The 13,233-nt window shown below is 39.1% G+C and overlaps 1 protein-coding gene across 2 annotated transcripts; it reads left to right on the forward strand.

Annotated features, from left to right (window-relative positions):
- Positions 363–7,955, forward strand: LOC109825031 (endoglucanase 24-like). Of its 2 annotated transcripts, none has more exons than XM_020391725.1 (7): positions 363–699; positions 1,201–1,484; positions 2,747–2,975; positions 3,177–3,385; positions 4,193–4,340; positions 4,823–4,989; positions 7,160–7,955. In XM_020391725.1, exons 1-7 carry the CDS (start codon positions 489–491, stop codon positions 7,487–7,489), a joined length of 1,578 nt encoding a protein of 525 aa, XP_020247314.1. In that variant the 5' UTR covers positions 363–488; the 3' UTR covers positions 7,490–7,955. The 2 variants fall into 2 exon arrangements, with proteins under 2 accessions (XP_020247314.1, XP_020247306.1); XM_020391717.1 differs by having other exon boundaries at positions 2,747–2,890; positions 3,092–3,385.

A 13,233-nucleotide genomic window follows, 5' to 3' on the forward strand; every position in this document is an offset into this window, starting at 1 on the left:
TCAACCATGATCTCCAGGATCCCGTGCTAAGTAACTAACGCCAAACGCGATTTCTCACCAATGAGGGCGACAGTTGTCGGTCCTCATTGTCCGCCTCCCCCGCACAGCCGTACGCAAACACCGAGTCTGAGGTCCTTTACGACTCAGGCTTCCCAACAGCTAATCAAACGCACAGCATACAAACGACCAACAGATGACAGCCACGACCGCAGAGCGTCAAGCGGGACCCACTGTCTGGGGATTAAACTAGGGCGTAGCACAACGATCCTGTCGGTGGGCTGACCCGTAAATAACTAGAAACTACAAGGGCATTTACCCAACCCGAAATCAAAGGAAATAAAGGCAACTCGACGACGCTGCCTACAGCTAAAAGCTTAGACATCCTCCCCCGCTCTTTCCTCTCCTTCGCTCAAATCCAAACGCACGCTAAACCAATCAGATCCGAAACCCGACAACCCGGTTCAGATCCGAGACCCGATAGCCCGCTGATGTCGGCGTCGAAGGGGAAGGGGTGGGTCGGGTGGCTGATCGTGCTGCTGGTGCTGGCGCTTGTGGTCACCGCCGTCGTCGTCACCATCACGATGAAGAAGCACAAGGGCTCTTCGGGCCTGGGGCCGGTGCCCGGACCCCCCGGTGAGATCACCGCCAAGTATTCCGATGCTCTCGGCGTCGCTCTGCAGTTCTTCGACGTCCAGAAATGTACGCAGATTTCTTGGAATTTCAGCTGATTCTGTTAGATCTATGTGCATTTTGCCTCTGTGAAGAAGAAGGAGACAACTTTTAGCTTTGTTGGGTTTTCCCATTTTTTTTAAAGCTTAGTTTGTCTTTCTCTATGATTTAATTTCCATTAACATTTTTTTTATTTATAATGTGGCTAATTTGTTGATTTTGGCTAATTTTCTTTCGCTTTTTTCCTTTCTCGATGTTAGATCTACGTGCATTTTGAGTACTAAAAGTGAAGAAGCAAGGGAATTTTTTTAAACCTTTAAATGGGTTTCCCCTTGACTTTTTTTTAAATACAGTTCTCCTTTCTTTTCTCCGCAAATTTGTATTTTCTCATGACATTTCTATGAACATTTTGTTTTTATTTCCTTTTATATCTAATGCAATCTCTTAGTTCCCAAAATTGGCAAAAAAAAGTTTTTTTTTCCCTATTTTCTTGGAATGCTGATCTAACAGTGATTAAATTTGTGTTTTCAGCTGGTAAATTGGTGGACAACAAGATCAAATGGAGAGGGGATTCAGCTCTAAATGATGGGAAGGAAGAAGGACTTGACCTATCGAAAGGAATGTATGATGCTGGAGACCACATGAAGTTCAACTTTCCAATGGCTTTCACCGCGACGGTTCTATCGTGGTCCATATTGGAGTATGGGGATCAGATGGACGCAGTGAATCAGCTGGATTCAGCGAGGGGCTCTCTCAAGTGGATCACTGATTATCTAATCAATTGCCATCCTAAAGATGATTTGCTATATATTCAGGTGAGCCGGGAGGTCTTGAACCCGTTATAAGTTTTTTCCGAGTCAATATAATTTGACTTTGATCACTATTTGTTATAATATGTAGTTTGAGGGGTTCAAGTTCGTAGTATAGAAGTGAAGCATGTTTTAGTTGTAGTCATGTTGCAGTTAAGCAGTTTTGTTTTCTTTCTTTACTTTTGTTAATGCCATTTCTTATTCTCCAATAGTTAGTCAATACCCATCATAGTTGTGGGGTTTTTTTCATCCGCTTTGCAAGCAACCTCTGCCTCACTTTATAATTCGACAATTTGGAGCGTGACAAATTAGGTAACAATAACATGTTAGTTGTATTTCTCTTTTTCCTTCTTGAGGTAGCATGTTCACATTAAATATCAATAGAGGTTCTTTTCGTAGCAACTGATGAATAAGACACCACATAAGTTGGAAGATTCTCTTGCTTGAGCCTCTGGTATGACAATTATTCCCTTTGTAGTTTAGCTACGATTTTATAATCTTGTATTCAAAACGTGCCGTGGCTAATTTCAGAGGTCACACCAGATCAGTAAAAGATGGAAGTGACTGTCTGATGCTATGACTTTGGAGATTCTCTCGCTCCTGCCTCCGATATCACAATTATTCCCTTTGAACTTCTCTGAGATTCTATATCCTTTTTTTAAATGTATCATGGCTCGAATCAGAGGCGACGCCAGGGAAATCAAAGATGTGAAAAACTTGTGGCTGTCTGATCTTTCTTTCCCATCCAGCAGTTTACCGTACGATTTAAGGATATATAGTTAATTTTGATTTCAATGTCAAATATTTACTTTCTAGGAGCTTTAAAATATCATAAAATATTGAATATTTTATACTTATAATTCCTTCATAGAATAATATCATCTTTGATATTTTCACTAATCTCACTCTATATTAATATTAATGGTCTGAAAAATCAATGTTAACATCTCAGTCATAATATTTCACAATACCTTGAGTAGCATTCGTTATTGCTCTAACGAGTTAGTTATGTTAACTTGTGAAAAATAAATTGACAGTTCGTGTGACTTCAATCAGGATATATGTGGCTACCACATACTACTCCCTGCTGAAGCAACAATCATATTTCCACTTGAATAGGCTTTGAAATACATCTCTAACAGCCTGCTTATCTATATCGCTTTTGTTTACAATTACTTTGCCTTATTTTCGTTGATTAGATTATGCACCACTTTTTGGTGTCCCTGTGCCGTGTGATGCTCATTCAAACTTTATGTTCTGGTTAATAGGTTGGTGATCCTGATTTAGATCACAAATGCTGGGAAAGACCGGAAGAAATGACTGAGAAAAGGCCCCTGAAACAGGTTGACGCAAAGACTCCAGGAACAGAAGTCGCTGCAGAAACAGCAGCAGCCATGGCTGCAGCTTCAATGGTCTTCAAATCAGTGGACTCTACCTATTCCGATTCACTTCTCCAGCATGCCCAGAAGCTCTTTACCTTTGCTGATACTCATAAAGGTTCTTATAGTGTCAGCATCCCAGATCTTCAGAAATACTATAACTCTACGGGCTACGAAGATGAACTTCTTTGGGCAGCTACCTGGCTCTATCATGCCATGGCTGCAGCTTCAATGGTCTTCAAATCAGTGGACTCTACCTATTCCGATTCACTTCTCCAGCATGCCCAGAAGCTCTTTACCTTTGCTGATACTCATAAAGGTTCTTATAGTGTCAGCATCCCAGATCTTCAGAAATACTATAACTCTACGGGCTACGAAGATGAACTTCTTTGGGCAGCTACCTGGCTCTATCATGCCACTGGAGACCAGTCATATCTCAGTTATGTAACTGTACAAAATGGAGAAGATTTTGCTGATTGGGGAAGACCAACTTGGTTTAGTTGGGATGATAAGAGAGCAGGAACGCAGGTACACTATATATCTGGCTAGTACTTATATTTTTCTAGTGAACCATATGCCTCGCTAGGGCACACTTTTTAGACAATAATATCACTGCCACAAACCATTGTAATGATACTTTTTGAATTTTGATACATCTGCTGGTCCATTGTAATGATACTTTTTGAATTTTAATACATCTGCCGGTCTGCCATTATTCTTGTTGGAGTTTATTGAAATTTAAGTTGTAATTGTTATTCCACTTGACTTTGGTATATCATCCATGAAACTCAGATAAGCCAAAAGGGTAAACTTTACATAGAACCCTATCTTTTGACCCACTCTGGGATAACCTTTAAAGATGTCATAGAACCCCTGAAACACTTGTAATTTTTTTGACATGTATCCTAACAGGATAATCCTAACAGGATAATCCTAACAGGATAATGGTGATTTTATGAAACTTTATCAAAAGTTCATGGTAGTTTTCTGAAAATAATGTTGAAAGTTTGGATTTTCAGAAAAATTGCAAACATTTAGAGGGGTTTGTAACACGCCCAAAAGTTAGGGGGGTTAGGCAAAATTTTTAAACTTTAAGGGGGCTATCTCAAGATGGGCCAAGAAAAGGATTTTTTTGGGTGGGGGGCGGTAATGTGAAATTACGCCCTTTAGATGATGCATTGAAAGAAAAACTTCCCTAGTGGAGCTGTAAAATTTTACATACCCTACGTTGTTACTGGTATTGCTACTGCTACTATTAATTGATTACTAGTTGAGTGGAGATGCAATAAGGCCTCTTCCTGCTTTTTGCTCATTTCTCTTTCAATCGTTGCACAGGTTCTCTTATCCAGAGTAAACTTTTTCGCCTCCAAGCAAGCTTCAAATGCAGAAAGCAAGGGGCTTCAGATGTACAAGAAAACAGCTGAAGCTGTTATGTGCGGTCTTTTACCAGATTCCCCAACGGCTACTGATAGTAGAACAGATGGTAATACTGGAGCTCCTTTTTTATTTGAAATTTGAAGTATGAGCTGGCACTTATTTCCAAGTCTGTTGCATTCCTTTATTTGAACTTGTTTTCTTCAGGCAGTACAGTACTTCACACTTCTTATAGCAGCAATCCTATGGTTTTAAATCTTTTTTCCTTGATATTTTTTTGGGTTTATTTTTTTGTTTAAAATTGCTGGTTTGATGTGAGTATCAACTGTCAAGATCTACAGTTTTTCTGCTTTCAAGTCCATAAACATAAGTGTGTTGTTCATACATATCAAGTGTCAAGATCTACGGTTTTTCTGCTTTCAAGTCCATAAACATACGTGTGTTGTTCATACCTCTTGAACGCATAGATCATTCATTTACTGAAAGACTGCAATGGTCTCTTTTTTCTTATTTTTTATTTATTTAGTGAAGGCCTACCTGGTTTACTATTTGTATACCTACCTCTAAACCTTGTCATCTATCTTTGCCCAGGTGGTTTAATATGGATTGATCAGTGGAATGCACTTCAGCATCCAGTGGCTGCTTCATTCCTTGCTGTAGTTTACAGTGATTACATGCTTACTTCCCGTACAGAGTCATTTTCATGCAGTGGGTCATCCTATACATCAGAAGATCTCCGCAACTTTGCAAAATCACAGGTCAATACAACTCTTTTTATTTTTTATCTTTTGCTGGTCACTCACAGCTTTAAATGGTACCAGGAACTCCAACTGAGGAAGTTTCCTTTTCTCAGATATTAAAACTAATAATAACTGTTCATTTTATTTCAGATTTGTCGATTCCCAATTTGACAAGTGCCTAGCAAATTTAGAATAATCTTCATACAAACATGTACCTTCTATTTGCATGTGTTATACATGCTGTCCGCAGTTTACAGACACTATATTATATTTCATATAGATTTATACCATCATATTTTTGGTCCTCTTGGATAAAATAAGGACCGGTGATATGATTTATGCAGGTTGTTGCTCCCCTAGATCTGGACTACCTAAAGCCATAGGAAAGGCAAAAGAATTGTAAATTGTTTTAAAGAAATGCACCTAGATGGGTATGATTATGCATGGACTCTCACTGGAATGGGTATTAAGAAAGTTAGCAAGTACTACACAAAAATTTTAGACAGACATTGCCTCAGTTATGTCAACCTATTACAAGGTTTTATGTTTAGATCAATCGTTAATTTCTGAGATAAAAGAAATAGAGGAACTATAAGGAAAACGTTTGATGGTTGATATACTGTGTCGCTGTCCTGCTCTGTGATATCTGATCTCATAAATAGATATTGGCTTGTCCTCTCTTAAGACGTTTTTTTTTCTTCGATTCTCAACGAATCATTTCTTACTTCATGCTAGTGTTACCTGGACATGGATACAGGTGTCAAGTATCCGAGTGTCCTAAAAAATTTGACAAAACAAGTTTTAAACAGAAGAACACAGAGCACTGATATGTGCATTCATATATTAACATGCATGCATGTATTACATACATGCGTACATTATATGCATGTGCATATGCATGTATATATTATCAATCTCATACTTAGAAGCACTAAGATCTCTCTTACACTATTTACTAAGTTGCATTGGTATGGCTACAAAACATGGCAATTTTTAGAAGGTAGGGTATGGGGACAAAACTGAACCACATATGCTGATATCTTAGTTCTAAACTAGATATGTGAACAACCCTTTGAGATCGCAGTACTGAACTGAATATTGCTTGAAACAAACCCAACCTTTGTCCAACAAGTTTTGGAAAGTAGATGAAGCGTAGGGTATTTGTCCAAGGAGTGTATGGCAAGTGATTTAAATTAAAACATGTATTGTATAATTGAGTACTTGTCTGAATAAATGCATGCATATAATCAAGGAGTGTCCAGGAAGTATCCGGTATGTGATATGTCGGGTACAGGTACAACATCTTGGTAGGAGTGCCCATGCAACATAGACTTATTTACTTATTTCATGACCTTAACAGAGTTAAAAATCATGATGTAAATTAGGATACCTGCAACAATTAACATTTGTAACATTTCTGTCTATTCCTTTTATTTATCTTCATTCAAGATCTCTCCCTCCTGTTGCTATGATTGTAGTCTAATTTCCTTTTTCTATTACATTTTACAATATAGAAATATCTGGACATGGATATAGGTGTCTCATGCTTTGCCTTACTAAGTCCAACATGGTAAATTTTTTATATAATGGAGTGTCCCTGTAATATCTCTTCATGCAAGCACAATGCCCTAACGAGGGATTTGCGTACGAACTATTATCCAAAAAAAGGGGAAAAAATCTGATGTTAATCAAAACTTACAGGAGTTCTCATACCAAGCATTATGGACTAATTTCAAAAGAAATTTATATTAGTCCCTTACATCTTTCATATTTTGAAATTAGTCCCTTAAATCATTGAAATTACTATTAGGTCCCGCAATTCTTAAGTTATTTCAGAATTACTCTCTCAAATCATTGAAGTTGGTATTTGGTCCCCCAATTCGCATACATTGTGTTAAATTAATCCTCTAATTGCTACTTCCATTCTTGATTGGAGGGACTAATTTCAAAGCAACTTAAGAATTGGGGAACCTATTAGAAATTCCAATGTTTAAGAGACTAATTTCAAAATAACTTACAAATTGGGAGACCTAATAGCAATTCAATGATTTGAGGGACTAATTCAACATATGAAAGATTTAAGGGACTAGTATCAGGAAAACCCCTTATTTTTGTATATCTCCTCTTTGATCTACATGCCAAAATAACCTAATATTTTTTTCCCTAAACTATCTGATCGTTCTATCAGGCTGACTACATCTTGGGCGACAACCCAATGAAGATGAGCTACCTCATAGGCTACGGTGACAAATACCCACAACAAGTTCACCACAGGGGCGCATCCATCCCTGCCAATGCCAACACAGGCTGCAAGGGCTTCAAGTGGCTAGAATCAAAAGATCCAAACCCTAATGTCGCTATGGGTGCACTTGTGGGTGGCCCTTTCAAGAATGACTCATATATTGACCTGCGAAACAATTCAATGCAAGGCGAACCAACGACTTATAACAGCGCCATTATCGTCGGACTTTTATCTGGCCTCGTGACTACATCTTCGATTGCTCAATCCCTAAGCTAAGTATGTTTTAGGGTTCGGTGGTCTTTGCTTGATTTGCTATTATCTGGCATCGTGACTACATTTTCGGTTGCCCAATCCCTAAGCTGAGCATTTCTTAGGGTTCATTGGTCTTTGATCAATTTGTGATATAATGTGTGTGCAATTCGTTGTATCAATGTGAGCAAGCCTGAATGTTGTGATGCTGTATGTTCTGGTAAGTTCGATTGTTCTGCATTGTGCATATGTAATTTTTTTGCAGATCACATGATTCATGATCTTCTGTTGATTTGTTCGGGCTGTAATTTTTTGGTTTTCATCTTTGTAGGTATAGGAAAGGGGAATGTGTTTGTAATAGAAATGTGATCTTCTCGAGAACTTCTTTAAGGGTACAGTTGATTTTTTACAGTGTGTACTCCATATAATTGCTTGGAAACATTTCAGTAGTATTTCGGCTGAAAATTATGGCCAACTGGTAAACTATTGATTATGATTTTTGTAACGTTGTAAATATTTTCATGTCACTGCATGCCATACAACTCAAATTCATTACGTACTTTGTTTCTAGGACTCTTGGCATTGTGTTAACTAACATTGAGAATAAATTGCAGATAATGCCTTCTTATAGTAGCTACACAGAATACTGTTTTATTTCGCAAATGAAATCCTAATATTATCAGGTGATCCTCTAAAACTTTAAAAACATGAGACGAGAAAATTTCATCTAGGAAAAGAAAGTCAAACAAAGTTCATTCATATGACCATCCAAACAAAAACTTTAATGTCCCCTTAGGGCATTTGAAAAATACCATTCTTTATAATAAGTTGAGAATAACTCTCTGATAAGTTTTGAATAACTCTTATCATTTCCTTAATTTTTTCAGAAAAATGTGATTATGTTATTGAGTCTGATGCTAATTTATTAAGTTTTCTCCATCTATCCTTTGTAAATAATGAAATCAATAATACTGTCATCAATAAATAAGCGTTAATAGTGAATATAGTATCTAAAGGACAAAACTACATATACACACACACATAAGTGCATACATATGTACGTACATACATACATATACATATACATACATACAAACATACATACATACATATGCATCCGTGTGTGCGCGCGCATGTGTATATATGTTCATACATACATATATGTATGTATGTATATGTGTGTGTATATATACACACACACGCAAAGATGCATATATATGTATGCATGTATGTATCTATATGATTGCCGCTCCCCTTCTAGGGTTGAACCGGTCTTGCATATTTTTGTACATGGTATCAGAGCATTAGGATTTTGTTATAATGTTCCCATTCGCCTAAATACAACTTATTGTCAAGTCACGGACAGATGTACTTTCGCAAGCAATGACCCAATCAACTTGGTGGCCTAAGCCTAGCAAGGATTCCGACTTAGTTGACTCGTCGAGCCAATATTCTTCATGTCGACTCGAAAGGCGGTTCCAATCGACCCTCTCGTCGAAGACGACTCGCCAGGAGTCCACTGGACCACTTGTTCAATGCCTCACGAGGACGACTCGATGAACGTTGCTTCTCGGTGAAGCTAAAGGATTGTTTTCGCCTCGAGCTTCTCCCTCTGGCAATGTGTTGCCATCGCATTTAATGCTTGGCAGGTGTCATCATGAATCTAGCCCAGATAGTCTTTATGAGTCATCAGACCACGTAGGGCACCGCCATGCCATCACTCACTTCTCATTTAATGATGAAATGATCCTCCCCTAATCACCAGCTAACACCTGTAGAGCAAGTGTTGACGCGGTCGCCAGCCCATACTTCGCCACCGTCTCTATGCGCTCGACCAAAGTGACCAATCTGCCCTTACCATTTTAGTATAAATACAAGTACTATTTTAACTTGGGTATGATACCTAAATCTGGATTCTAATCCAATTTTTCTAATTCTTCAAAATCATACTGCACACCCACAAGAACTCTCATTGTTCTTATTGACCCCATTCAAGTTCATCAGCTATGATCATCAGAGGTACAATAGGGGAATCAAACCCCACCCTCTTACAAATATCTACGTATGCAGATCATTCAGATACCCAACTGAAGAACCAGACATAAAGTCAGGGAAGAAAGCGACCTCTCATCAATCCTCAACAAACTAGATGTTGGTCAATATATGCTGCCACCGAAAGCACATGGCAGCCCTTTTTTGACAAAACAAAAAAGGCACCGAAAGTTTTCTTTCTTTCGGTGATTGAATGACAGGAGAGGAGAAAAATATGCAGACGGACCCCACCGCGGGTCCCATCACTAATAAAATATTAGTGCATAGTGTTTTTTCAAACACTATAAATAAACCTCAAACTCTTAAGAAAATCCCATCCCAGAAACAACTCCTCTTATAGAAGAATAAGAGAGAGAAATCAAAGGCTTAGAGCAAAAAGTCTTAGTGAGAAAATTGAGAGAAATTTTCTGAGTGAAACTAGGAGTGTGAGAAATTTGTGAGTGTTTGTAAAATTTCTTCCAAATAGTGAAAGATCTGCAGCAGCCCGTGGACGTAGGCAATTTTGTGCCGAACCACATAAATCTTGCGTGTTCCCTAATTTTACGTATTTTATTTTCGCTCTCTCTTAAATCTGGCACTAGGGAAATCAAGGTAATTTCCAACAACTGGTATCAGAGCTCTGGTTGTGATGTCTGTCAAATTTCTGTAAGGTTACTATTCATGTGAATAGTAAATTTTGTGAATAGTGGAATTTTGCCGGGGGTACTGACTTGTCGGCAGAGGTGTCTTAATACACGGTGGTTCGCAGAAATTATCAGAAACGATCCAGAGGAAGTCAGATTCGAGTGGGAACGATGGCTGCAGACGAAGGGAAGGTAAAAATTGAGAAGTTCGATGGTGCGGACTTTGGCTTTTGGAAAATGTAGATCAAAGATTATCTATACCAAAAGAAGCTATATCAACCTCTCTCGAGAAAGAAGCCAGATGATATGAAGGATGAAGAGTGGGCTCTCCTCGACAGACAAGCCCTTGGAGTTATCCGATTGACGCTATCCCGCAACGTTGCCTTCAACATAGCAAAGGAAAAGACCACGGCGGGGTTTTATGGTGGCTCTCTGCAGCATGTACGAGAAGCCCTCTGCCTCAAACAAAGTTTACTTGATGAGGCGGCTGTTCAATTGCGAATGACGGAAGGCGCATCGACAGCTCAACATCTCAATGAACGCAACATAGTCATAACCCAGTTGAGTTCAGTTGGGATTAAATTTGATGAAGAAGTACGAGCATTGATACTACTTTCTTCTCTACCAGAAAGCTGGAACGCTACAGTCACGACTGTGAGTAACTCATCGGGAAGCAACAAGTTGAAGTTCGATGACGTTCGTGATCTGATTCTTAGTGAAGAAATTCGGCGAAGAGAATCAGGTGAAGCCTCAACCTCCTCAGCTTTACACACGGAGTCTAAGGGAAGAACTTCAGAAAGAAGTTCAAATCACGGCAGATCAAAATCTAGAAGGAGCAAATCTAGATCAGGAAAGAAAGACTTCAAGTGCTACAATTGTGGCAAGAAGGGTCATTTCAAGAGGGAGTGTCGGGCACCGAAGAAAAACACCGGCGCACAGGAGTCTGCCAACGTGACCGAGGAAGGAGGTGATGCTATGATTCTAAGCGTCAACAGTCCGATTGAATCATGGATTCTTGATTCAGGGGCATCTTTTCATTCCACTCCATGCCGAGAAATCATGGAGAACTACATCAGCGGTGATTTCAGAAAGGTACATCTAGCAGATGATGAAACCTTGAAGATTGTTGGCAATGGAGACATCCGATTAAAATTGCCAAATCAGACCACATGGAAGCTGCAAGGAGTGAGACATATTCCTGGTCTTAGAAGAAATTTGATCTCTGTGGGACAGCTTGATGGAGAGGGTTATTGTACAACCTTCTCGGGTCATGAATGGAAGATTACCAAAGGAGCACTCATCATTGCTCGAGGTAAGAAAAGTGGTACTCTCTATATAACCTCTAACTTAGAGAATATCATTGCAGTAACAGATACAGATGAAAAATTAAACCTATGGCACCAAAGGCTTGGCCATATGAGCGAGAAAGGGATGAAGACACTTCTGTCAAAAGGGAAGCTACTGGATCTGAAGAATGTAGATGTCGGCCTATGTGAGGATTGCATATTTGGCAAACAGAAGAAAGTCAGTTTTGCAAAGATTAGCAAGACACCCAAGACAGAAAGGTTAGAATTGATTCATACCGACGTATGGGGACCATCTCTAATTTCATCTCTTGCGGGCTCACTGTACTATGTCACCTTCATTGATGATTCTACAAGGAATGTGTGTGTTTATTTTCTAAAGAAGAAATCAGAAGTCTTTGATACCTTCAGAAAATGGAAGGCCATGGTGGAAAATAAAACTGGTTTGAAGATAAAGTGGTTGAGGTCAGACAACAGAGGAGAGTACAAAGACAGTAGATTCAAAGAGTTTTGCGCAAACAGTGGGATCAAGATGGAGAAAACAGTTCCCATGACACCGCAGCAGAATGGCGTAGCGGAGCGCATGAACAGAACTTTGAATAAACATGCCAGAAGCATGAGGTTACATGCCGGCTTGCCCAAGTTCCTATGGGCTGAAGCTATCAATACCGCAGCCTACCTAATCAATCGCGGACCCTCAGTTCCCTTGGATGGTGGAATACCGGAAGAAGCTTGGAGCAGAAAAGAGGTAAACCTTTCACATTTAAGAAATTTTGGTTGTATCTCTTATGTATACATAGATTCTGCTGAAAGAAGTAAACTTGATGCCAAATCTAACAAATGTATTTTTGTTGGTTATGGTGGTGATGAGTTTGGTTACCGATTTTGGGATTATGAAAATCGGAAGATCATCAGAAGCAGAGATGTCATATTCAATGAGAATGTGATGTACAAAGATAGATCAACTGCAGAATCAAGTAGCTCCAGTACAAAAGCTGAAACAAAGGAATTTGCTGAATTTGAGGAGATTTCTGAAAAAGATGTTCAGACTAGCCCTGAAGCAATTCAAGAAGAACCAAGCACGCCAGAAGTGAGACGCTCCTCCAGAATTCCTAAGCCAACCCAGCGTTATTCGCCTTCTTTGCACTACGTGTTGCTGACTGACAGTGGTGAACCGGAGTATTATGACGAAGCAATACAATTGAAGGAGTCAGTCAAGTAGGAGTCTGCTATGTAAGATGAGATGGACTCGCTCATGTCAAATCAGACATGGGACTTAGCTAAATTACCACAAGGTAAGAAAGCTCTTCATAACAAATAGATTTACATGATCAAAGAAGAACATGATGGGAACAAGCGCTACAAGGCAAGGTTGGTTGTCAAAGGCTTTCAGCAAAAGGAAGGTATTGACTATAATGAAAATTTCTCCCCGGTAGTGAAACTGACTACAATCAGACTGGTGTTAAAAATTGTAGTTGTTGAGAATTTACATCTTGAGCAGTTAGATATAAAAATAGTTTTCCTTCATGGTGATTTGGAGGAGGAGATTTATATGAAGCAACCAGAAGGCTTCATAAAGGCAGTCAAGGAAAATCTAGTATGCCGTTTGAAGAAGAGCTTGTATGGATTGAAACAAGCTCCCAGGCAGTGGTATAAGAAGTTTGACAACTTCATGGGTAGCAACGGTTTCACTAGATGTCAAGCAGATCATTGCTGCTATCTCAAGAGATTTGACAGTAGCTTCATTATTTTATTGTTATACGTTGATGACATGCTCGTTGCAGGATCAGAT

The sequence above is a fragment of the Asparagus officinalis genome, chromosome 1 (assembly GCF_001876935.1).
Source record: "Asparagus officinalis chromosome 1, Aspof.V1, whole genome shotgun sequence".
Classification (NCBI taxonomy): Eukaryota; Viridiplantae; Streptophyta; class Magnoliopsida; order Asparagales; family Asparagaceae; genus Asparagus; species Asparagus officinalis.

What these genes read in the sequence shown, in the direction of transcription:
- LOC109825031 (XM_020391725.1), top strand. Translation starts at nt 489, where the DNA reads ATGTCGGCGTCGAAGGGGAAGGGGTGGGTCGGGTGGCTGATCGTGCTG. An exon ending in ATGATTTGCTATATATTCAG is followed by an intron (nt 1,485 to 2,746) that starts GTGAGCCGGGAG and finishes TCTGGTTAATAG; the next exon opens with GTTGGTGATCCTGATTTAGA. An exon ending in GCAACTTTGCAAAATCACAG is followed by an intron (nt 4,990 to 7,159) that starts GTCAATACAACT and finishes TCGTTCTATCAG; the next exon opens with GCTGACTACATCTTGGGCGA.